The sequence below is a fragment of the Vulpes lagopus genome, chromosome 13 (assembly GCF_018345385.1).
Source record: "Vulpes lagopus strain Blue_001 chromosome 13, ASM1834538v1, whole genome shotgun sequence".
In the NCBI taxonomy this organism is placed as follows: Eukaryota; Metazoa; Chordata; class Mammalia; order Carnivora; family Canidae; genus Vulpes; species Vulpes lagopus.
Window position 1 is genome coordinate 36,946,462 of NC_054836.1, and position 23,520 is coordinate 36,969,981.

At 37.1% G+C, this 23,520-nt stretch overlaps 1 protein-coding gene across 3 annotated transcripts; it reads right to left on the reverse strand.

Moving 5' to 3' along the window:
- Window positions 1-401: 401 nt before the first annotated feature.
- On the reverse strand, window positions 402-23,520 carry TRA2A (transformer 2 alpha homolog). Of its 3 annotated transcripts, none has more exons than XM_041727666.1 (8): window positions 23,312-23,520; window positions 12,883-13,016; window positions 9,131-9,296; window positions 7,250-7,438; window positions 3,545-3,660; window positions 1,989-2,114; window positions 1,594-1,658; window positions 402-1,434 (listed from the first exon to the last, which is right to left on the reverse strand). In XM_041727666.1, exons 1-8 carry the CDS (start codon window positions 23,345-23,347, stop codon window positions 1,424-1,426), a joined length of 843 nt encoding a protein of 280 aa, XP_041583600.1. In that variant the 5' UTR covers window positions 23,348-23,520; the 3' UTR covers window positions 402-1,423. The 3 variants fall into 3 exon arrangements, with proteins under 3 accessions (XP_041583600.1, XP_041583599.1, XP_041583598.1); XM_041727665.1 differs by having other exon boundaries at window positions 1,594-1,661; window positions 1,989-2,111; window positions 23,312-23,519; XM_041727664.1 differs by having other exon boundaries at window positions 1,594-1,661; window positions 23,312-23,519.

Genomic DNA, 23,520 nt, shown 5'->3' on the forward strand with positions numbered 1-23,520 from the left:
ATGTGTCTCTGCCTCTCGCTCGCTCTCTCTGTGTCTCTCATGAATAAATAAATAAAATCTTTAAAAAAAAAAATAAAGTAACCTGAAACATAATCCATCTCTTTACACCCTCACTTACATTATATTACAGTTGTCTGAGTATGTTTTCTATTAGAATGGGGGCTTTTTGAAGACATAAACCATATTATTATCTTTTCTTCACCATGGTGCTTGGTACTGAAGTTTCTCATTACTGACAACTTGGCTGACAGAAGAGAGGAGGGAAGAAAAAGGAGTTTTAAAGACTGAGGAAGAGAAAGAATTATACTGTTAGGTATAAGCAAATATGTTAGGAAAAGGACTGGTTCCCAAATCAATCCAGTTACATTTTCCCATCCTACCACAATAAAGAGACAGTCCCATTTTCAAAGAAATTAACTTTTATTTGAAAGGAGACTACTTTTCCTCACACATATCTTCTAAGGACTCTATACTATACAATAATAGCCTGCTTAACCATTGTCCCAATACCAAAATTTCTAACAGCAAAGTATACAATTGCTCTATGTAATAAATAATAAGAGTTGTCCTTCACTGATTAAGGGAATACTTAAATTTCAATAAATTCAACACAAAAATCACACTTTAAATTTTAACAGATGTATTTTAAATACAACATGTTTTGTAGGAGCCCACAAGCTTTCATTTCTTAAAAAAAAAAAAAAAAAAAAGACATCATTTTTAGGGTTCAAAAATTTCGTTCTTCCAAAGAAATGACCAAGTGTTTTCTTTGATAGCTTCAAACTTTCTATACTCAACTATTTGACTGCTCCATGCCACCCCAAACTTTACATGACTGAACTGGTTTTTTGTGTTACTATCTTCCCCAAAAGAAAGTTAAAAAAAGGAGTTCGTCATAAATGGAGCTCTAGTACGATGTCTAATTCAATATTTAACACAAAAGAAGTCTTAAGATAATTTCTTTCCTCATTTGATTAGTCAGGAATTAATTTTCTGTAAAAGCAAACAAAGCAAACCAAAAGAGGAAAAAAAGAAAGGAAGAAAGAAAAAGAAAAAAAATCATTTACAAAGCATAACACTGGGGGATCCTTTTTTTTTACTTAGATGTTTAACTGCTCAAAATGACAACAATTACATCTTTAAGAGTTTAGTATACTAAAAGGGGTGGGAAGAGCAATACAACTGACAAAGTGTAGATGGTGAATAAACCAAAGATTTTTTGTAAGGGTTCTTTTTAACAAGTAGAAGGATTAGAAGCTTGGGGAAATCCAGAATTAAACAAAACCAAACCCCAAAACCAAACCAAAACAAACAAAAAACCCCCAAAACCAAACCCACACACACACACACACACACACACACACACACACGAAAAAAAAAAGAGAAAAGAAAAAGCTGTCCTCATCTGCAATCATTCTGCTTATCAATAGCGTCCTGAAAGAGAACAAAAAAAACGAAAGTCAAAATGACAATTATAGTCTGACTTGCCTAGTATTTGTCCTATTATTAACAATCTCCATACACTCTAATTTTCTAAAATAAACCATTAATCAGAAATGGTTCCTAATGCCACAAAAGTAGAAGTATACATACTTGGGCTGTAGGAACGAGATCTCGATCGTGATCTGTACCGACTATAGTAAGGAGAAGGTGATCTTCTTCTGAAGGAAATAAAAGATTACTTAGTATGCCACATAATCACTCCACTGAAGCAGGTGAAAATAAAAATTTCCCATCATTCAAATACATTCTTTGTGTGCCAATTAATACTAGAACAACGACCATAAGGCACAACAAAATACTGGCAAAGATAATTAATCTTTGCCCTCAAACATGAGAAAATAATCTCCAACTTTCTCAAGAAACCACCGTTTTAAATATTTGTATTTATACGTATATATAAAAATACATATAAAACACAAATTAGAAGTACCAAATAATACAACTATCATCTAATTTAGAACAGAAATTACAAATTAAAACATTACCTGTACCGGTAATCATAGTCTTCATATCTGTCATACCCACGATCATATCCTCTATCATAGTAAGAATCTCGACGCCTGCCACCTCCTCCACCTCCACCTCCGCCTCCGCCACCGCCACCACCACTACTACAGAAAAATGTAAAAATTTTACAACAATGTGATTATTTTCCAGTATTATTTAATACCAACTGGCACTTAACTAAAATGGAGGGAGGAGGGAAGATAAGAGAAATAATCCTCTTCATGTCAGCAACCCCATGTCTCATTTTGCAGAACTCCCATGGTATTATTCTGCTTTGATTTCCTATTCATTACATAAGTAATCAGGAATGATTTCACAAAACTCTGTAAACTATAAACTGCTCTTTTATTAATGCACTACCCAAATCAGTAGGACCTTTTTCTTCTGAACAAGATGAAATGGAGCACTGTGCTGGGAAACAGTATCAAAATGCTAAGATGTGAGTCATTAGAATGAATTAAAAAACAATAAACATCAAGATTTAAAAAAGGTTTGTTAACCAACCGTGAACAGCAAAAAGAACTAAAACTACCTTATACTGAGGCCCAGCACTAAATCAATTTCAAGGTCTGGTTTTTAAATCTTTGGCAGCAAAATTAAACTAAATACTTTCTTCTATAATTTTTCCCAACTCCCAATCACAGGGACAGTATTTTCATTTTAGCTTTCTGTAGGCTCTCCTTGCCAAACCTTACATTTTCCCCAGTTAAGGTTTCAAAGTAATCAAACACCTTCTTTCACTCTTAAGAAATAGTCTTAGTTGTATATTAAAAACATTTACAAAAGACCTCTATTTCCTGCATGATGTGAAAACTGACTTAAACAAAAAAATACACACCACTATCTGTAAAACCCTTCCCTATCCACAAGGCTTCTAAAGTCACATTAAGAATAGAAAGAGAATACTTAAAAACACACACTACTTTTCCAGTATTTAATAATCGTTCTATTTTTTTTTAAAGGCTTTATTTACTCATGAGAGACACACACACAGAGAGGCAGAGACATGGGCAGAGGGAGAAGCAGGTTCCCTGAGGGGAGCCCAATATAGGACTCAATCTCGGGACCCCAGGATCACCACCTGAGCCAAAGGCAGATGCTCAACTACTGAGCCACCCAGATGCCCACTAATTTTTCTATTTGTATGGCACCAAAAAGGACTCAGGAATGACTTTGATGGTTTAATTTGTCTCTCTCCTCAAGTAGATGTAAGAATATACACAAATAACTTTCAATTCTAATTTTATGAAAAAAATCATTTTATCTCTTTATTAATAAAAAATTTGTGTACATTTCTGCCTCTTACAGTTTAGCTTTAAAAACTTGAAATCTGGGGATCCTTGGGTGGCTCACCGGTTTAGCTCCTGCCTTCGGCCCAGGGCATGATCCTGGAATCCTAGGATCAAGTCCCACATCAGGCTCCGTGCATGGAGCCTGCTTCTTCCTCTGCCTGTGTCTCTGCTTCTCTCTCTGTGTCTCTCATATATAAACAAATAAAATATCAAAAAACAAAAACAACAACTTGAAATCTTACTGAGTTGGTCTGCCCATGTAGATGCCTGGTGTAGGTGTGTGTGCTCTTTTGGTAATAGAATAATCCACCCGAATTCTTCTACCATCCAGCTCCATTCCATTTGCCCTTTCCATAGCCTGTAAAGGAGAATAGGCACAGAAAGTCATGCATAATTCAGTAATGAGAAACTACTAAAACTACAACTAATTAGACACATTTTCCATTTGAAATGTGAAAAAATTAAAATTCTCTAAACTTCTTTCCCAAAAAACAGACCAAGATTTTACATTCTAATCCTTGCTACGTGCATGTCAATAGCATTGAGTTTTCTAATGTACACACAGACACTTAAACAGGCCTCTGCTGAAAGACCAGGGGCAGCTGCTGAGAAAGAACCACACAACTTGGCTAACTCATGTCTAGGCAACTCCAACCAAATACTGCAATTCAGGTGACAAGCCTCAGTTAGACAAAACCATTCCTTAGGTAACACACCGCCACCTAGTGAACTCCAAATATAAAAGAACTTCTAAACCTGCTAAACCTGCCAACTAGTTGCTGTCTTTTTTTATCTGTACTCACTTTCCCTATCAATTTGCCCCTAAAAAAAAAAATTTTTTTTTGCCCCTAGGCACTAATACCAATAAATGGGATAGTAAGTCAACTACTTCACCAAATTTGCAAGTTCTTGGAACTAAAATTAAAGCTGCCATTTTCATTTTATTTTATAAAGAAACAAACCTGGCAGGGTGGTTATGGGAGCAATCAAGAGCTAGGACAAATACATTTAAAAAAAATTTTAATTGTAGCAATCTATACTTCACAACTTGTTTTTTTAAAGATTATTTATTTATTGAGACCCCTGGGTGACTTAACAGTTGAGCATTTGCCTTTGGCTCGGGGTGTGATCTCGGGGCCCAGAGATTCTCACATCGGGCTTCTCATGAGAAACACAGAGGCAGAGACATAGGCATAGGGAGAAGCAGGCTCCCCGGAGGACCCAGGACCCTGGGATCACGACCTGAGCCCAAGGCAGATGGCTCAACCACTGAGCCACCTAGGTGCTCCTATACTTCACAACCTTTATTTCAGGTCAGATATCTTACTCTTAAAAATTTATACCTTTATCTCTTAATTGAGAACAGAAATAAATCACAAATATGTAACCTAAAAAGTCATATTATGTAATAGATTAAAACATTAGAGGGGCAACCTAGGTGGCTCAGTTGGTTGAGTGTCCTAACCTTATTTTGGCTCAGGTCTTGATTCTGGAGTTGTGAGATCGAGCCCCACACTGGGCTCTGCACTGGGCGTGGAGCCTGTTTAAGATTCTCTTATTCCCTCACCCCCACCCCATCCCTGCTGGTGCACATGTCAATAGTGCTCTCTCTCAATAAAAAAAAAATAGAGAATGCTGATTACAATGTCTATTACATTAGGTAATATGTAATTTACAACCTGACTGTTAAGTGTTATTTTGTTAGAATGATCTAGGGTTTTTTAACCTACACACTATTGATATTTTTGGACTGCTAATTCTATATCGTGGGGGCCTATCCTGTGCATTGTGAGAGGTTTGGTATTCCTGGCCTCCATCCACTAGATGCCACTAGCATCTACAATTTTTTTAAGATAAGCTAACTTTTATTATGACTGTTTATGTTGCAATCAAATGTTTTTTTATTTTTATTTTTTTTAAATTTTTTATTTATTTATGATAGTCACAGAGAGATAGAGAGGCAGAGACACAGGCAGAGGGAGAAGCAGGCTCCATGCACCGGGAGCCCGACGTGGGATTCGATCCCGGGTCTCCAGGATCACGCCCTGGGCCAAAGGCAGGCGCCAAACCGCTGCGCCACCCAGGGATCCCTGCAATCAAATGTTGTTGATGCAGATATCAATGGCCTATGTCCAACTACTACCACATGTAAAATGGTACAAACAAGAAATGGCAGTATTTGCCATTTATTAGTTTGTTGTGTTTGTTTTTTAAAGTAAACTCTATGCCCAATGTGGGGCTCAAATTCATGACCCTGAAATCAAGAGTTGCGTACTCTACAAACTGAACCAGCGAGGTGCCCCACCATTTATTAAGGTTTGATTTAAATACCACCACTACCTACTTCCTGAGCTGAGATCAAGACTTGGATATTTAACTGACTCAGCCACCCAGTTACCCTAAAAAGGGTTTGATACAAACTTAACAATGGGCTTCAAATTCTTTAAAATGGAATTTTCTAACCCAATCACAATCAACTTTTAGAATAGAAAGCAAGCCTACTGCTCCCTTTATAATCTAGTATGTAATATGTTAAGTAGCACAACTTCAGGGGCATTTGGGTGGCTCAGTCAGTTAAGTACTGGATTAGAGAAAGAGAGAGAGAGAGGCAGGCAAAGACACAGGCAGAAGGAGAAGCAGGTTCCATGCCGGAGCCCGACACGGGACTTGATCCTGGGACTCCAGGATCGCACCCTGTGCCAAAGGCAGGCGCTAAACTGCTGAGCCACCCAGGGATCCCCAAGTGTTGGACTTTTGATTTTGGGTCAGGTCATGATCTCAGTGTCAAGGCTCAGCAAAGTCTGCTGGACAATTCTCTCTCTCCTTCTCCCTCTACCCCTTCCTCTGCTTGGATGCTGTCTCTCAAATAAAATCTTAAAAAAACAAAACAAAACAACCCACCACAATATCAAATCATTGATGTTGATAAGGATCACTATTAGCAAAGAACAGGGATCCCTGGGTGGCTCAGTGGTTTAACGTCTGCCTTCAGCCCAGAGCCTGATCCTGGAGACCTGGGATCAACTCCCACATAGGGCTCCCTGCAGGGAGCCTGCTTCTCCCTCTGCCTGTGTCTCTGCCTCTCTGTCTCTCATGAATAAATAAAATCTTAAATAAAACAAAACAAAACACCACAACAGCACTAAAACAAAAATGAAAAAGGACCAATACTATGTATTATATGTTAAATAATAAAACAGAGTAACAGATGAAAATGGATAAGCAAAGCTCTGTATCTATACAAAGGCAGCTAATTCCACCCAAAATTAAACAGATTAAACCTAAATAACATATAATTTATTTTTCTTAAAAAAAAGTTATTCTATACACCCAATGTGGGGCTTGAACTCACAATCCTGAAATAAAGTGTCACTCTCCTTCACTAAGCAAGCCAGATGCCCCAAAATATAATTTAATTTTTAAAAAAGTAAGTTTAATCATCTGCTTGGAGTATGAATAAGCCTTAATCAAAAGAGAATACTTATGTAGTTTACTTTTCCCATTAATTCAAACACATACACCTCAGTGTGTAAAACCAGATTATTCCCCCCCAAGATTTTTTTATTTATTCATGAGAGACACAGACAGAGAGGCAGAGACACAGAGGGAGAAGCAGGCTCCATGCAGGGAGTCCAATGTGGGACTCGATCCTGGGACTCTGGGATCATGCCCTGAGCCAAATGCAGATGCTCAACTGCTGAGCCACACAGGCGTCCCTAAAACCAGATTTCAATCAGGATATGCTTATATCAGGAAATGAATAGCTAGAAAGTAAAACTGGAAATTTCCTGTTATAATACTGAGAGGAAGAGTTTTAACCAAACTCAGGTCACAGAATGAAAGAGAACAGGTTATGGAACTGGGAAACTCTTAGTCAACTTTTAACAACATAATCATGCACATGAGAAAAATTTCAAACTGAAAAATAATTATAAAAATAAAATTACCTCCTTTGAGTCATCTATTCTTTCAAAATAAACAAAAGCAAATCCTCGTGATCGTCCAGTTCGCTGATCATAAACCACATTGACACCACTCAATGGTCCATATCGGGAAAATACTTCACGAAGATCTCTCTCTGTTGTGTATAAACTGAGGCCAAACACTCCAAGACAAGTGTTGGGATCTGGATTTGCCTGTTGAATAAAGATGTGATTTAATTTCAGGTTCCAAATTGAAATAAAAATTAAAACATACAGAAAATACTTTGCTTAGAACACCTTATCTAATACACAAAGTATACTGTTTCAAGTCACTTGGGAAAGAAGAATTAAAGAGGAAAAAAACCAGATGAGTCATATTTTACAGTTCACAGTACATTCAAGCCTTCTTTGGAGTATATTTCCATTGTAGCCTGAATAAAAAACATTCCTACTTTCTTTTCTTTTTTAGATTTTATTTATTTACTCATGAGAGAGACAGAGAGAGAGAGGCAGAGACCGAGGCAGAGGGAGAAGCAGGCTCCCTGCAGGGAGCCCGATGCAGCAATTGATCCCAGGACCCTGGGATCACAATGTGAGCGAAAGGCAGATGCTTAACCATTGAGCCACCCAGGCACCCCACATTCCTACTTTCTAGTCCAGCAACTTTCAGAATTAGACTAAGAATCTACCATAGTTTAAAGCCATATTTGTGGTTTATTCAAATGTTTTCTAGCTTACAGCTTTGTACTTAATACTTTATCCATTAAGTGCTGATCAGACATTCCTTCATTTTCATTCTTACCAAGGATATTTCAATTTTCCCACAATTCAGATTTGAAAAATCTATGTACAAATTTCAAAACATCATTGAATAGCAGACTCCATCACAGTTCAATAATCTGGTATCACATGAGGGAAAAGCACAGCACAGCCATTAAGCATAGGAACTTTAAGAGTCAAGCAGCTTGGCTGAAACCTGGGCTCTGCCAGTTAGCCAAAAACCAAACCTGACCGTCACATATCCAAGATTCAACTTCCTTATCCATTAAATGTACTGAAAAATTGTACAGTGCTCAGTGTTAGCTATTATTACTACCTGTATTTCTTTGCCAGCTTCCCCTACTCCTCACCAAAACTTTTTAATCTCAATAGTTTCTTTCTTTCTTTTTTTTTTTTTTAAAGATTTTATTTATTTATTCATGAGAGAGAGGCAGAGACACAGGCAGAGGAAGAACCAGGCTCCATGCAGGTAGCCTGATATGGGACTCGATCCTGGGACCCCAGGATGATGCCCTAGGCCAAAGGCAGGCAGGCACTAAACCACTCAGCCACCCAGGTGTCCCTAATCTCAATAATCTTCAACTCAGTTTATGCTTTTCATTTTTTTTTTAAGATTGTATTTATTTATTGAGACACAGAGAGAGAGAGAGGGGCAGAGACACAGGCAGAGGGAGAAGCAGGCTCGGAAGCAGAGGGGAAGATGTGGGACTCGATCCAGGTCTCCAGGATCACACCCCGGGCTGCAGGCAGTGCTAAACTGCTGCGCCACCAGGGCCGCCCTACGCTTTTCATTTTAATTCACAGAGCATGTATTTCCCTTCCCCCAAATTTCATCTTTTAACTACTCCAAAGTCAAGAAAATATATGAAAATGTATAAAAACAATATTCATATGCCTAAGGATGTTTTTGGAGTACCACCTTATTTTTTATTTCCTTAAGTAATCTTTACACCCAATAAGGGGCTCAACCACACCACGCTGAGATCAAGAGTCACATGCTCCACTGACTGAGCCCCTGTAGTACCACTTTAAAATAATGGTCTAGTCTCATGAAAGCAAGATATTATGCTCTGACTAAACATATAAAAGACAAAATAAGTTCATTAATTTTTTGAAACCACATACCCTGCTGCCTGTATGTCTTCTCCGGTTAGACATTGGAGAATGACTTCGGCTTCTTCGACGCCGGTATTCTGGTGTATATGACCTACTTCGAGAGCGTCTCCTATGAGAGTGAGAATGGGATCTGGATCGAGTGTAACGTCTATGAGAATGCCTCCTTGACCTCGACCTTTGAGAGAAATAAATTTAGGTAAGTATACTGAAGCAAGATGGCGAGTGCTACGGATCTTTTTTTTTTTTTTTTTTTTTTAGTGCCACGGATCTATACATGTATCCCAGTTCCTAAAGAAAGAATATTCTTGTTCTCATCACTACAATCATGTTCTCAGTCTGTCCTTTCTACATTTACTCTTTTCACTTTATATTACAAGCATGTTACAACTCTACCTTCTCTAAAAAGAAAAAGGGATGGGGGGACAGGAAAACAAGGAGCCACTATTTAATGGGCTTCAGTTTTACAAGATGAAAAGAGCTCTGGGGACAGACGGTGGTGGTGGATGCACACTGTGCAACCATGTGGATATATTCTCCACCACTGAATCATATACATAAAAATGATTGACTGTAAATTTTATGTTATGTGTATCTTACCACAACAAAGACAACACAAACCACCAACTACCATTACCACCACAGTAAAATCCTTTGATTCTTACCATCTTACCAATATAGTTCTAAACTCCCTTCACTATTATTATTATTATTTTAAAGATTTTATTTATTTATTCATAGAGACACAGAGAGAGAGAGAGAGGGGCAGAGACACAGGCAGAGGGAGAAGTAGGCGCCATGCAGCGAGCCTGATGTAGGACTCGATCCCGGGTCCCCAGGTTCACAACCCTGGGCTGCAGGCGGCGCTAAACCGCTGTGCCACCGGGGCTGCCCCTCCCTTCACTATTAAATACCATTTCCTTTCTAATCTTTCCTTAGCTCACTGCAATCTAGCATCTACTAAATTAATTCAACAACCCAAATGCCCATGTAACAGTCTTCATTTCTTCAAGCTTTCTACAGCATCTCACCCATTCCTTCCACTGCTGATTCCCTAGTTCAATTCTTATCTCTATTTCCGGTCACTGATTCTCTTTGCCTCTTAATGTAACAACTTCTTATTTACTATTCATGTGACTCACCCCTAATAGAACACCCAGATCAGCAGTGATCACAGTCTTACAAAATAACTTGTTTAAGATGTTCAATAAATGTTATACATGTTAAGGGCCAGAAAGTCTAAAAAGACAACACATGGGTGAAAAGAATAAACTAAGGAGGGTAGTTTATTCAAAACAAAGAAGGCTAACGATAGCTGAGAGATAAATTTTACTAGGTAGACAGGGGAAAAGTGTTCTAGGAATATCAAGAGCAAAGGATCTTTGGCAAGAAATGGAGATATGGTTCCTGGCAAATTTAGGATAGTTTTAGGTATTTTTCATTTTCCTTAGCATTATTCTATAGTCTCAGTGAAAAAGAAAAAAAAAAAAAACAAACATTAATAAGAAAACCTGTCATTTAAAATACCAATTTTGGGGCACTTGCATGGCTCAGTCAGGCATGGCTCACCTGCCTTTGGCTCAGGTCATGATCTCAGGGACCTAGGATGGAGCCCCATGTCAGGGTCTCTGCTTGCAGGGAAGCTGCTTCTCCTTTTCCTCCCTGCTTGTGCTCTCTCTTGCTATTTCTCTCAAATAAATAAACTCTTTGAAAAAGAAAATATCATTATTTTTAAATAGTAATGAAAAACGAGACATTAATTAAAAACCCTTGTGGAGTGCCTAACTTTCCTCTAAATCGGATAGTGATTAAGTGTTGTAAGAGAATAGAGAACATGCATGCTCTTTAATGTTTTCAGGTGATGCTCAAGCAGAGAATGAATTAAGTGACTGAATATCTTGAGGGAAGAGAATTCTAGGCTGAGAGCAGCATGGTGCAATGGTCCTAAAATGAAAATATGCTTATTTCTGTTTGCACATCCAATTTCTACACAGTGCTATTCTGCCACATGTATATTTAACAAGAATGGTTATTAATTGAATTGGATCCTGGATACGATGGAGGAAAAAAAGACATACCTGTGGACTCAAAAAAAGTACAGCCTTTTAACCAATTGTCTCATGCTCCACCATCAAGCAAACTCTACACAAAGACACATTATGTCTCTAATCAAGAAATTATTTATGACTTAACCATCCAGGTTGTTTTTAAACTTTCATCTATTCCCGTACAGCTGGGACATCTGATACAATGAACTTTGCGGTGTTCACTAGTCTTTACTGTCAGTGGAAACAATAGTGGTAGGGGCTTCTGAATCACCCAGAGACTCCTCCACTCCCTGCCCCAATTACATCTGGCCAGAGTTCCACTCTGGACCTGTTGAGTCACAATCTTTAGTAAAGGATGTAGCTGGAATGTAAATCTTTTTTATTTATCCTTTTAAAAGATATATATATATAAAATATTATTTATTTATTTATTTATTTATTTATTTATTTATTTATTTATTTGAGAGAGAGAGAGAGAGAGAGAGAGAGAGAGAGAGAGAGAGAGAAGCAGACACACAGGCAGATGTGGGACTCAATCCCAGGACCCCAGGATCACGACCTGAGGTGAAGGCAGCCGCTCAACCACTGAGCCACCCAGGTGTCCTGGAATGTGAATCTTAAAAAATCTTTACTGAGCTAAATCACATACCAAGTCTCCAAAAGAGAAAATTACGTTTTTGTTGTACAAATATTGCTGAAATAAAATCAAACTCCAATCTTCAATAGCCAAGTACATTTACATCAATTAACATATTTAATTTATAAAGCCAGTTTTCTTTTTTTTAAAGATTTTATTGGAGAGAGAGAGAGAGAGAGAGGGAGAGATGCAGAGAGACACAAGCAGAGGGAGAAGCAGGCTCTATGCAGGGAAACCCGACGTGGGACTTGATCCCGGGTCCCCTGGGCTGAAGGTGGCACTAAACCACTAAGCCATATGCAGGGAAGCCCAACGTGGGACTTGATCCCGGGTCCCTTGGGCTGAAGCCGGCACTAAACCGGCAAGCTACCAGGGCAGCCCTAAAGCCAGTTTTTAAATATATATATATGTGTGTGTATATACATTTATAAATAAAATAGCTAGCTATAATAGCTAGATAGGCTAACTGGGTAAGAGATGACTCAACTCTGCCTTATCTAAATCTTATCTAGAACATTCATTTCTTTATTTTTTATTTTATTATTTTTTTAAAAGATTTTATTTATTTATTTGAGAGACAGAGGGAGAGGCAGAGACATAGGCAGAGAGAAACAGGCTCTATGCAGGGAGCCTGATGTGAGATTCAATCCTCTGACTCCAGGATTACACCCTGGGCCGAAGGCAGACACTCAACCACTGAGCCACCCAGGCACCCCTCATTTCTTTATTTTTTGAGGTTTGAGAGAGAGAGAGAGAGACCGAGCACGTGCACACACAAGAGAGTCAGCATAAATGGGAGGAGGGGCAGAAGGAGAGAAGCAGACTCCTCCCTGAAGAGCAGAGCCTGATGCAGGTCTCAATTTCAAGACTCTGGGATCATGACCTTAGCAGAAACCAAGAGTTGGGATGCTTAATGAACTGAGCTACCCAGGCACACCTAGAACATTTATTTCTCAACTCCACATTATTTTTGTGAAATTTCTATACAAAATGCAGGAAAACCGAGGGACTTGGTAAAAACCACCCTGCTCTAAAAAATCCAAGTAAAGTATCTTTATTATTATTTTAAGCACACTTACCTGGATTTTGATCTTGATCGAGAATGGGATTCAGAGTGTTTGGAAACTCTTGATGGACTACGAGATCCTGACCTGCTCTCCGATTTTACACGAGCAGGAGTTCCCGTTGGAGATTTTGACTGAGAGCGAGACTCCTAACAAAGAAGACAGTATTACAAATGGCACTGGTCACGTAGATGCCTAACACCTAACATTTAATGTACCGTAATTATTTATATTGATTGCTCCTGAAAAACAAATGGTTAGGCAACACCCTCCAGAAAAAAATTTCAGCTCATTAATAACCCATTGTTAATACTGCTAACTGTCCTCAATAATTCCCTACTTGAACCAGATCACCAATTCTCTATTAACTAAGAAATCATGCAAATTCATCTACAACTTGATCATACAGACACTGGAACATAAACCATACATTTACTTAACCTAGGACCCATTCATTCTTCCAGATTCTTTTAATTCTACTTCACTCTTGCTTTCTACTTCTCTTCATTCTTCATTGAGTTTTTCATTTTTCATACTTCGTGTATTCTTCCCCAATTCAAACAATTCAAAATAGCCTTAAAAAAAATATTCAAGTGCTTCTATCTGACCAATCTTCTGTTCAATTTTTTCCCCCATTCAATTTTAATTTTCTGATCTTTAATACTTTTCATTAGCCTTCTTTTATCTTGATTTATCTTCCACATTCTTGGAAAAAACTCTTCAATTTCTTCACGAACATTAACCTTAATGGAAAAAGAACATTTAGTATATTTAAGCACGTGGGGATTATAAAACTCTGCTGGAGTTCAGAATGTTATCTACCAAATGGAAAAGCCAGCAGGTAAAGTGCAAATAACTAGTTTATTAAAAAAACAATTTTATAATCTTTAAAATTGTCCAAAGCCTAGTTTCTAACAATTAAAAAATTTACTGAATTTATCTAAATGTTTTTACCATATTCTTCACCCTCCTCCCCTCTCAGGTTTCATCCTAGTTCCTAAAACGTGAACAATTTTAATATAAGTACTTAACCCAAGCATAAATCTAACATTATCTGTAATCCCCCCACCTATGTCTTACGTTTTTACTAACTTGTAACTTGAAGATTCTTAATCATCTTAAAATAAGCTTTCACTAAGCCATACTAAGATACCAAGGTACAATTAAAGCAAAGCATTCTAGGCTGAAATTTGTACACACCCACCTAAAACTCACATATTATAGGACACATGCTGAGGTTCAAAGAAGTAAAAAAAATTATATTGGTGAAATTACTAACATCTTCTTCCAAGTATGTTTGACCACTATCTTTGCACACTGACTTAATCAGAAACATATGGTCTGATGTAAAAGCAGTATAAAGAAAAAACAAAGGGGAAAAGGTCATGAAATTCTTAAAATTCCCCCTTTGGTTTGTAAATTACTATTACATGTAGTTTTGCAACTGTGCCATTTTAATATTCTATATTATCCATGAAGTATCATAACGTACAAAAGTCACAAAATTAGTTATCATGGTCTTTATTTTTTAGCTACACCAATTTTACTCATAGTTTTGCATATTTTATGCAGTTATACATATATACATATATTCCTATATTCTGTAGAAAACTGGCTTCTGAAAAGCTGGATATAAATCAACTCTCCAAATCAAATGATTTAAAATTGATTAAGAGATTTTAAAAATTTAACAGATATATGAGGCACTGATGACCAAAGTAGGACAGTTTGGTTTCTCTGTCCTTTTAAGTCTTGATTATTAGTGTAAAAAAAAAATAAAAAAATAAAAAAATCACCGCAACTCCACACCAATTTTCATTTATGCCACAAGACTACCACGCAACTTCCTTAAAAATTTCCCCCTATTTGGAGTTTAATGTCAAAAGACTTACTTATCAAGAACTGTACTAATGCTGCTAGGCCTATTTGGTTTTTTAGATGCAAACAAAAGTGAAATATATAGATAGCTACCTTTCTATTCATTATCAACCTTTCCCATTTAAGCTACCTACTACAGTAAGTCTTTCAAGCACATCTCTGATACTCTCTAAATTCCTGGACAGATGCCTGGAGCAGCAATTTAGGCTTTCTCATTCACTGAAACTGTAAAAGCAGCATATTCAGTACTAAAAAAAAAAAAAAAAAGTAATAGCTAATTTGCTTGTAATTGAAGCATCACATAGACTGGTTCATTAAACTGAAAAGAATGATCTTCCCCTCTCTCTTGGCTTTCCCTCTATAAAACAAATCCTGTGGTATAACATTTATCCTACTGTAGAACAGCAGTAGATGGAATATTACCTATGAACATCACTGCAGCTCATGTTACACATACATATCAGAATGCACTCTGTAACACTATAAAACCTTTAATTTTACTAGTATAAAAATCAAAGTCTTATATTAAAACTGAAAATTTTATTCTTAAAAGCTTATGTGAAGCTTCCTAGTGCATAATAAAAATATTATGGTCCAAATATGTGTACATTCGATTTCCAAGTCTTCCCTCATAAATGTAACAGTTGAAAATTATTCAAAGTGATGAAAATACCACTTCCTAGGAATTAATATAAACTAGGAAACTTTGGAGCACCTTAAATTTTAAAGTTTAAATTTCAGTTCTGGCACAGCAACTCATTGGAAAAAATGAAAACTTTCTTTTGGTTTAACAAAACATTAAGATATAACAGTATCTTTTCAAAAGACATTAGAATATTTTAAAATAATCCTGCTTTTTAATTACCTAAGGTATCACCAATACCTAACAACTCCTTTGTTGCCTATCCTTCAGTTTTTATATACCAGGGAAACCTGAATCGGCCTTCATTTCTTTGCAAAATCATTCAAGGTTAAGAAAGAGTCTTCTTAATTCCCTTTCAACACCTAGTTATAAAGTTGTCACTACCATTTTAATTTCCAAAAACAATTTAGAGACTTCTCTCAAAAGGTAAATCAATTAACTGTCAGTAAACTTAACCTGAAGAACTACAAAGCATAAAATAAACTTTTAATTCTTCAGAATTAGTTTTGCTATAATACCAAAGAAAAGGGGGTGGGCGCATCATTCTAAGAACTGGTAGTTAAGTCTTCATGCATAGAAAAATGGTCATATGAATATTTGCCATTTTTCAGTAACTTTATTTTTCAAAAGCAGTTCCAAGTAAGTACCATTTTCATCAAACTGTGCATTAGAAACCAAGATACAATAAGCCCTTTATGGACAAATGCTAGATTATCTTTTTCTACCTTTGACTTGTCTTCATTACAAAATGGTAACTTTTTTTTTTTTCAAAGAAATACACACAACTATTCAAAATTTGGAAAATGAATTGAAATTGCAAACAGCAAAATAAAATACTGAGGATGGTTATCTGTCCTGTTTCACTAGCCTATACTTAATCTACTCTTAAAGCTGTTCAAATTCTGCAAATTCCTCAGTAACCTGCATCTGAATCCAACAACAACAAAACAAACAAACAAACAAACAAAAATACACTGTCTAGTTGAAATGGGCAGATTGACTCAACCAAATCATATCCAAGTTTTCAATAGGAATCAAACAGGCTTCCAGTCTACCTTACCTATTATAAACCAGAAGCCAGGCAGAAAGTTTTCACAGTACAACTTGCTTAAACAGTGTGTGTTTGTTCTTATAACTATTCTTTGTTATCAAGGTACCTCTGGTGGTAGCTGAAGGACACAGCCAAAATTAACAAAAGAACTAACCATGAATACTAAGAGAGTACCACAGTATCCAATTCAAGCAATCTGTGTTAAAAAATACAGCTGCATTTTACACACTGTAAATAACCACAACAACCATGTACTATTCTTTCAATCAAGACAAAGCGTTATTAAGTATATGCACAAGTTGTTGCAGAACATGAACAATTCCTACAGTAAGCAATAATTGCAGTATATCTTTTAATACAACTAGTATTATATAATGGGTGGAAGTAAAAAATTCCAACATATATGCTTAGTACTTAAAGCCCATTAAAATAAACATATAACATGTAGATGCTAAACTATATCCCATTCTAATATTATGGTAATGCAAATTCTATGCCAAGTCATAGTGCCAAGTTTATACAAATTCAAATCTATAATAGCATAAACTTAAAACAAACTATCTCAAAACATTTTCCCACTACTTTATGAAATTAAGAGATCTATTTCTATAAAAAAACAACAACACTAGAGCATTTAGGTAAATTTTATGTCCCAAGGGGGGTGGTACTTAAAATTACTCCAATAGCTTATAATATTTATTGTACTAAGAACTTCATTCTTTGGGGCTTATGGGAAACCACTGTTTATCCAATTCTTTAATTTCAGTCTACATAAATAGCAGTTCTGCCTACTCCCTGAGTACAATAAGCTGCTTCTCTTGGATTCTTAAGCTTATAAAAGAAATCCACTCTCTTAACCCATAACTGCTATTAAAACAATTCCTTAAAAATACCTGTATACTGCATTTTATTTTTATTTTTTTTGTGTGTATACTGCATTTTAAGTGAGATTAAAGCAGTCTTTCCATCTGCAAAGGCTCACAGATATTCTAACACTGTGTCTTTACATTCTCTGAAATTTGGAATAATTTTGGAAATGCTTAAAGAAATTACATAGGAATTGGCACTTGTGCATACATAATAAAATTTAAACTAGTCATAAGTGCAAAATTACCTGTAAAATTTATCTTTTGTACAAATTTTAAATATGGTTCATAAACTGGCCAGCTTATTTGTCATGATCAATTGTAATGTCCAAAAGGTTTAGCTATATTAAAAGCCAATAAATAACAGCTAAAACCAAATTGTTCACTAAGAACCTGTGACAGAATTTTCTACTTAGATTCTCATCTTCTAAGATCATAGGAGTATATATGAATCTTGAGTAAGACAGACTACAGGGCCTTAGTTTAAAACAACAACAACAAAACTTCTACCTCAGATTGGTCAGGCAGCCCTATTCACTTATACTTTCAGTGAAAAATCATGAGACAATAAAGATTATACACAACTACCTACTGATAGTAATTTAGAGGTGTAAGAGGAAACTACATTTCCTTTCCTTATTCCTCTCAGAATTTTTTTTTAAGTGTTTACTGATTCTTTTTGTTATCTGATCATTACACCATTTTCTCACCTGCACTTCTGTCCTGCTAAATCTGTTAGGGACAGGTGAATAAATAACAATCAGTATTAACTCATTTAGCACAAAGGTTCCACTGTTAGTTATTTGATGCCTGAGCACCCACTGATAGTATCAAAGAGGTTTTCAAGCTGTCGGGAAGATTTTAAGAAATTATCATGTTGATTATCCATGGCCATCTCAACTTGTTCCGCTACACATACCATGGGTGAATAAATTCAGTTTCCAAAATTAAATCCATAAAGAAAACTCATATGTATTTTTTTATGACTCTCATTCCTAATTATTTAAATCTCTTTGCATTCTTTCAGATCTCATGATTTTTATTATCTTTAGGAATGGCACAAGTCACTAAGCATCTATAACAAATCTGTGCACCGTGGACCCAAGTCACATTGCTCCTTTTAAAAATCCCACCTTCTTATATCAAGTAAATTAGCACCCTTCAGTGCAATAGTCATAAATATCAAAAAATCGAGCATTAAAAAGTTTCCTTAAGTTTACACATACTTTGCTTAAAATACGACAGGAGGAATAAAAAAGCATTAAAATTGGATAAATGATGGAACTTTAACAAATAAACCTAAGACGAGACTGTCTTGGGTTTTAATAGTATTACGAGAAAAATCTTATCCTTTTGTAATAGGTGGATGTGATGATAATATATGACATTGAATTGCCAAAATAACTATTTTTTTTAAGATTTATTTATTTATTTATGATAGACATATATATATATAGAGAGAGAGAGAGAGACACAGGAGGAGGGAGAAGCAGGTTCCATGCCGGGAGCCTGATGTGGGATGGAGCCTGATGTGGGACTCGATCCCGGGACTCCAGGATCCCGCCCTGGGCCAACGGCAGGCGCTAAGCTACTGAGCCACCCAGGGATCCCTTTACTAAATATTTTTAAGAGATAAATTGCTGACACTAAATACTTTTAAGAGATAAATTGCTGACCTGATATTTTTATCTATAAAAGAGATTTTGTCTTTTTTTTTTTTAAGGAATATGTAAACTTAACACTTGTACTCTCACATTTACTTAAGTTTCATCAATAAAAAAAAAAAAAAGTAAAACCTAGCTTAAGGGTTTGTTTTGTTTTTAAAGCCAGTCACCAAGATGGGTTTTGAGTGGCATAATCATCACTCCAATTATGTCAGGTTTCAGGGAAGAAATAAAAGCTTCCCCTATTTCTGCTATTCTTTAACGAAATATCTTAACACTCACGTTTTAATTCCCAATGGGTACAGAAGAATTTGTATTTATTTTGCTTTTCACTTGTCATCCAGTCAAACCATCTAGTATATTAAGAAGGTGAACACCAGGAGTTGCTTAAAAATATTCTAACTTAAAATAAAAAAAAAAATTCTAACTACTAAAGATGCCAGAATGAACCTTTTTGTTGTTGTTGTTGTTGTCAGAATGAACTTTGAAAAGGAGACAGGAATAAGTATTATCTTTCCTCTTCAACTGTACTGCAAAGTATAGACAATATGGAATTGTAAGATGGACTCCTACATGAGAATCATTAACCTCTATTAAAAACAATGGGCCACTGTATGAGAAAAAAATTGGGCTTAACATTTTCCTAAGACTTGTCTAAAAAAAAAAAAATTAGGGGTAGAGGGTGAATAAAGTAAAATGATAAGAAAAGCTTAATTTTCATTTCCCTTAATTTCTATGAAGGAGACTAAGATTTTTTTTGAGCCCTAAACTAATTTTAGGTGAAGCTGTGTGAAGCAAACTCTTTAGGAAGGTGACAGGCAAAGTCATAGCTGAAGTGCCAACCTCAATCTCAGCTCCAAAAACCATTTCTACTTAAACTATTTCTGTTGATACACATACCCCAAGTAAACTGCTTTAATCAGCCTATTTATTTTAAAGGCACCCCTATTCTCCTGGATCCCTTGTAAATGTTTCACTCATTCTTTACATCCCACTGCTGTCCTGTTTAGACCAGTTTTCATAATTTCCTTCTTTAAATAGTTCAAGTGGGCCTTACTACTCTTCTTGTACCAGTCCTTCTGCTCTTTACTAAAATTCCTTTCATTATGCCACTCCCAGAATTAAGAATTAATAATGCCTTCTTCCTGCGTATCGGATTGTGTCCAAATCCCTGTATCTAGAATTCAAAACCCTCCGTTATCTGCATAGTAAGGCAAATCTACCTTCTCACTACCTCAGTAACCTCCTCATTGTCATATCCATACAATCTATTCCCTAACCATAAAATCCAATGTGAATTTTACACATTAGGTAAAACTTTCTCTTCCCCTAGCTCACAAAACTACTCAGCTCCATTTTCTAAATTCTATTAATTCTAGAACAGGGCACTCGATTATATACTTACTTTTACCTACATCTGAGCTGTCAGTCATCTCAAATTAGATTCCTAGTTCTTTTTCCCTCAAGAACACCTGACCTTTACTAAAAAGCAGTAGTAGATGCTTAACAGTTTTACCTCGGGCAGAAGGGAATTTTGACAGGGTTAACTATTAGGGTTACTTGTAACAAAATGCAGCCAATTACATTTTCTTTCCTAAAGTTCTTTTACTCCAGTCCTCTACATTGGAAGAGACATTATATATAATCATAATCTATGTATGCAATAAACAATGGCATTGGGATGACAGGAGGAATAATGGCAATGGACTGGGACCTGTAAAATTGATTAGTGACTATAAGGTCTTCTAAGGCCTCAAGTTTTTAATTTCTAAAACGATTTGAGTATTCCAGTACTTGTAAAAAGATTGTAAGCAGTACATTCAAAAATATGTGAAAAATCTGGCAGTGGGGTGGGGTGTGGCAACATTCTAAAATGCTATAAATATCAGAACTATTAGTCCTGTTTCTTCAATGTGTTCTACAGTCCACAGAAAATTACCCTCTAAGTATCTTTTCAGTAAGATGGGGTTAATGGTTGTACTATTTATCCCATAGATACAGCAAACAAATCTGACCTGTCAATGTTGACTGTTACTTATAAAATTCGAACCACTTAAAAAACCTCAAAGACATCATTTGAAAATCCTGTTTTGAGCCTCTCTAAATGACAACACAACTGTATTCTATAAAAACTTTTAAAAACTGGTTTGTGGTTAGCAGATAAGAGATCAGAGTAGTTTAAAAACCAAAAGCACTAGTGAATACTAAACTGTTGAAACAATTTTTAAAAAGGTACACCCTTAGAAAAGCTCCTGGCATTCTCCTAATTCTTTAACCAATTAAAATTTCTATAACCAACCTACAAAAAAGAAAAAAAAGATGTAACAGGTAAGGGTGGGCATATTTATTATTCAATCTGCTGAGTTCATTTCCACTAAAATACCCTTAGATATCACCTGACAAAAATATTGCTCTATGACCGTAAACACTGTAAGGTGGGAGAACCCTTTTTCTATGAAAGTAAAATGTTAATGTCTACATACATTTTAGCATAAAACTGGGTGGGAATCTTACATACACTGCTTTCTTAAGTGGGTGACAGTTATCTAGAACTTGTTCCATTCCTTGACTTGATGAGTAATTAAAACATTAAGAACTTAAAGGAAAAGAAGGTCCCACATAGTCCTCTTCACTTTCCCATAAACCAAAACAAACATTAGCAAAAAATAAATTTCTGTACTGAAGTCAACGGACAAAAAAATTAATGGCAGCAAAAATTACTTCCCATAACTACCTAACATGATCAAAACAAGCAACTTACACCAAATATTTTTCTTAGAAGATTTTTAAAAAGTTTAGTTGGGACAATCAATATCCCATCCTAAGAAATAAGCAGGCTCAACTACTCACTATACCTTTGATAGAGATTTTAAAAATCCAATCTTAAAGGCATCACAAAGTTGTTTGGTTTCTAACCTATTTAAATCTCTTTCCTCACAAAGAACAAATTGATCTTCTGATATAACTGGTTTCGAGTACTTTTATTACGAGCTTCTACAAATGATAAAATTCGTGCCATCCACCACACACCGTCAGTGTTTTTATGCGTTTCCCCTAGTGACTACAATACCAACAAAACAAGAACTTGCTGCCTGGGGATTTTCTTTTCAGGATTTCACACGAACCCACTTCCACCAATTACCACTAACGAGGGTAACTTCGGAAGCAGAATTCAAATTATCAATGTTCTACTACACCTAGGCTGAGGATGACTTATCTTTGTGATTTTTATAGTCACTGACCCCCAAATAATAGAAATCCTTGAGCCCTCTTTGCTGGATGCGATTAAGAAGAGAAAGTAGGGTGAGGGCCTTTGGTTTTCAGGTAGCATTCCGAGTTGCAGAATAGTATTAAAACTCACTAGGTATTTTTAAAACACTGAGCCACAAAATTTGTTCAGTTACGTAAGAATAAGGTTTGTGTGTGTGTGTGTTTTTTTTTTTTTTATTACCGTAAAAACCTGCAAAGAAGTGGTTTTTAGATGAAAGATCACAGGAAGGAATGCATTAGAAGGTGAGATATAAAGAAGAGAGAGAGAGGGAAAAAAATAAAAAACCCAACATCAAGGAATTAGAAAATTCAGGCGTTATAGCATTTCCACATTCATTTTGAAGTGAAAAGAAAGTAGAAGGGGACATTAAGGGAAAAGGGCTCCTCGCGTAGTTTTCCCCTCACAGCTCTCGTCTTAAGAACGCTTAAGGGTCGGTGCGGTCGTTGACTAACCACTTCATTAGGCTCGTCCCACCTTCAACCTCAAGGCTTTCGCCTTTATAGACGCAACGCCGCCGGTTCCAACAGAGACGCGGCCGCTCACTGCAATAGAGAGCCAAGGAGACACAGGCCCCAGCTAGTCCCACGCCAGCTTCTCCCCGCCCGGACAACAGCCCCGCGCAGTTTCGACCCCGAGACCCTCTACGATGCTCGGGGGTCGCCACAAATGCCACCGCAGGAAGCACCTACCACTATCCGGCCGGAGGGGAACTCCCTGCCGTCTCCTCCCGCCCCACCGCGACGGGGACCTACTCCTCGGAACAGAGGTGAGGAAGCCTCAGGGGTTGGGGAGAAGGGAGGGCGCACTGCGGGGGGAAATCGGACCCAGGAGTCCAGGTATCAGTCAGTCTCCAAAAAACGGGGAGGGGGGGTTATCCGCGGTGTTTGGGGGGAAAGAGTGGAACCCAGAAGCCATCTTGGTATGTGAGGAAACCACCGCGATGGCTCCAGAGAGGCTGCTCCCCGCGGGCCCCCGCAGGACTCCCCGCAACCCCGCCCGACCGCGCTCGTCCCCGTGAAACCCCGAGCGTCGGGCCGCCGCCGAAGACGGCTCCCGCGGCTTTGTACTCACTCTGCCCTCGAAGTTGTTCTCCTCTACATCACTCATGTCGGCCAGGCGCTCCCCAGAACTAAATAAGAGACAAGTCTCGGCTTGAGAGCCGATGGCCTAATCAACCGCTGACTGGACCGTGGGGAGGAGGAAAGAGTCGGCAACAACGGCCGCTCCACTCCACTCCCACTCGGTCGCAGGCTCCGGCAAAATGGCGCCGGCCCCGCCAG

Excerpts from the sequence above, each read along its gene's own strand:
- TRA2A (XM_041727664.1), bottom strand. The coding sequence starts at position 23,347 with ATGAGTGATGTAGAGGAGAACAACTTCGAGGGCAGA. Across the intron at positions 13,017-23,311 it reads AGAACAACTTCGAGGGCAGA|GAGTCTCGCTCTCAGTCAAA; the intron begins GTGAGTACAAAG and ends CTTCTTTGTTAG. Across the intron at positions 1,662-1,988 it reads GACTATGATTACCGGTACAG|AAGAAGATCACCTTCTCCTT; the intron begins GTAATGTTTTAA and ends TATTTCCTTCAG.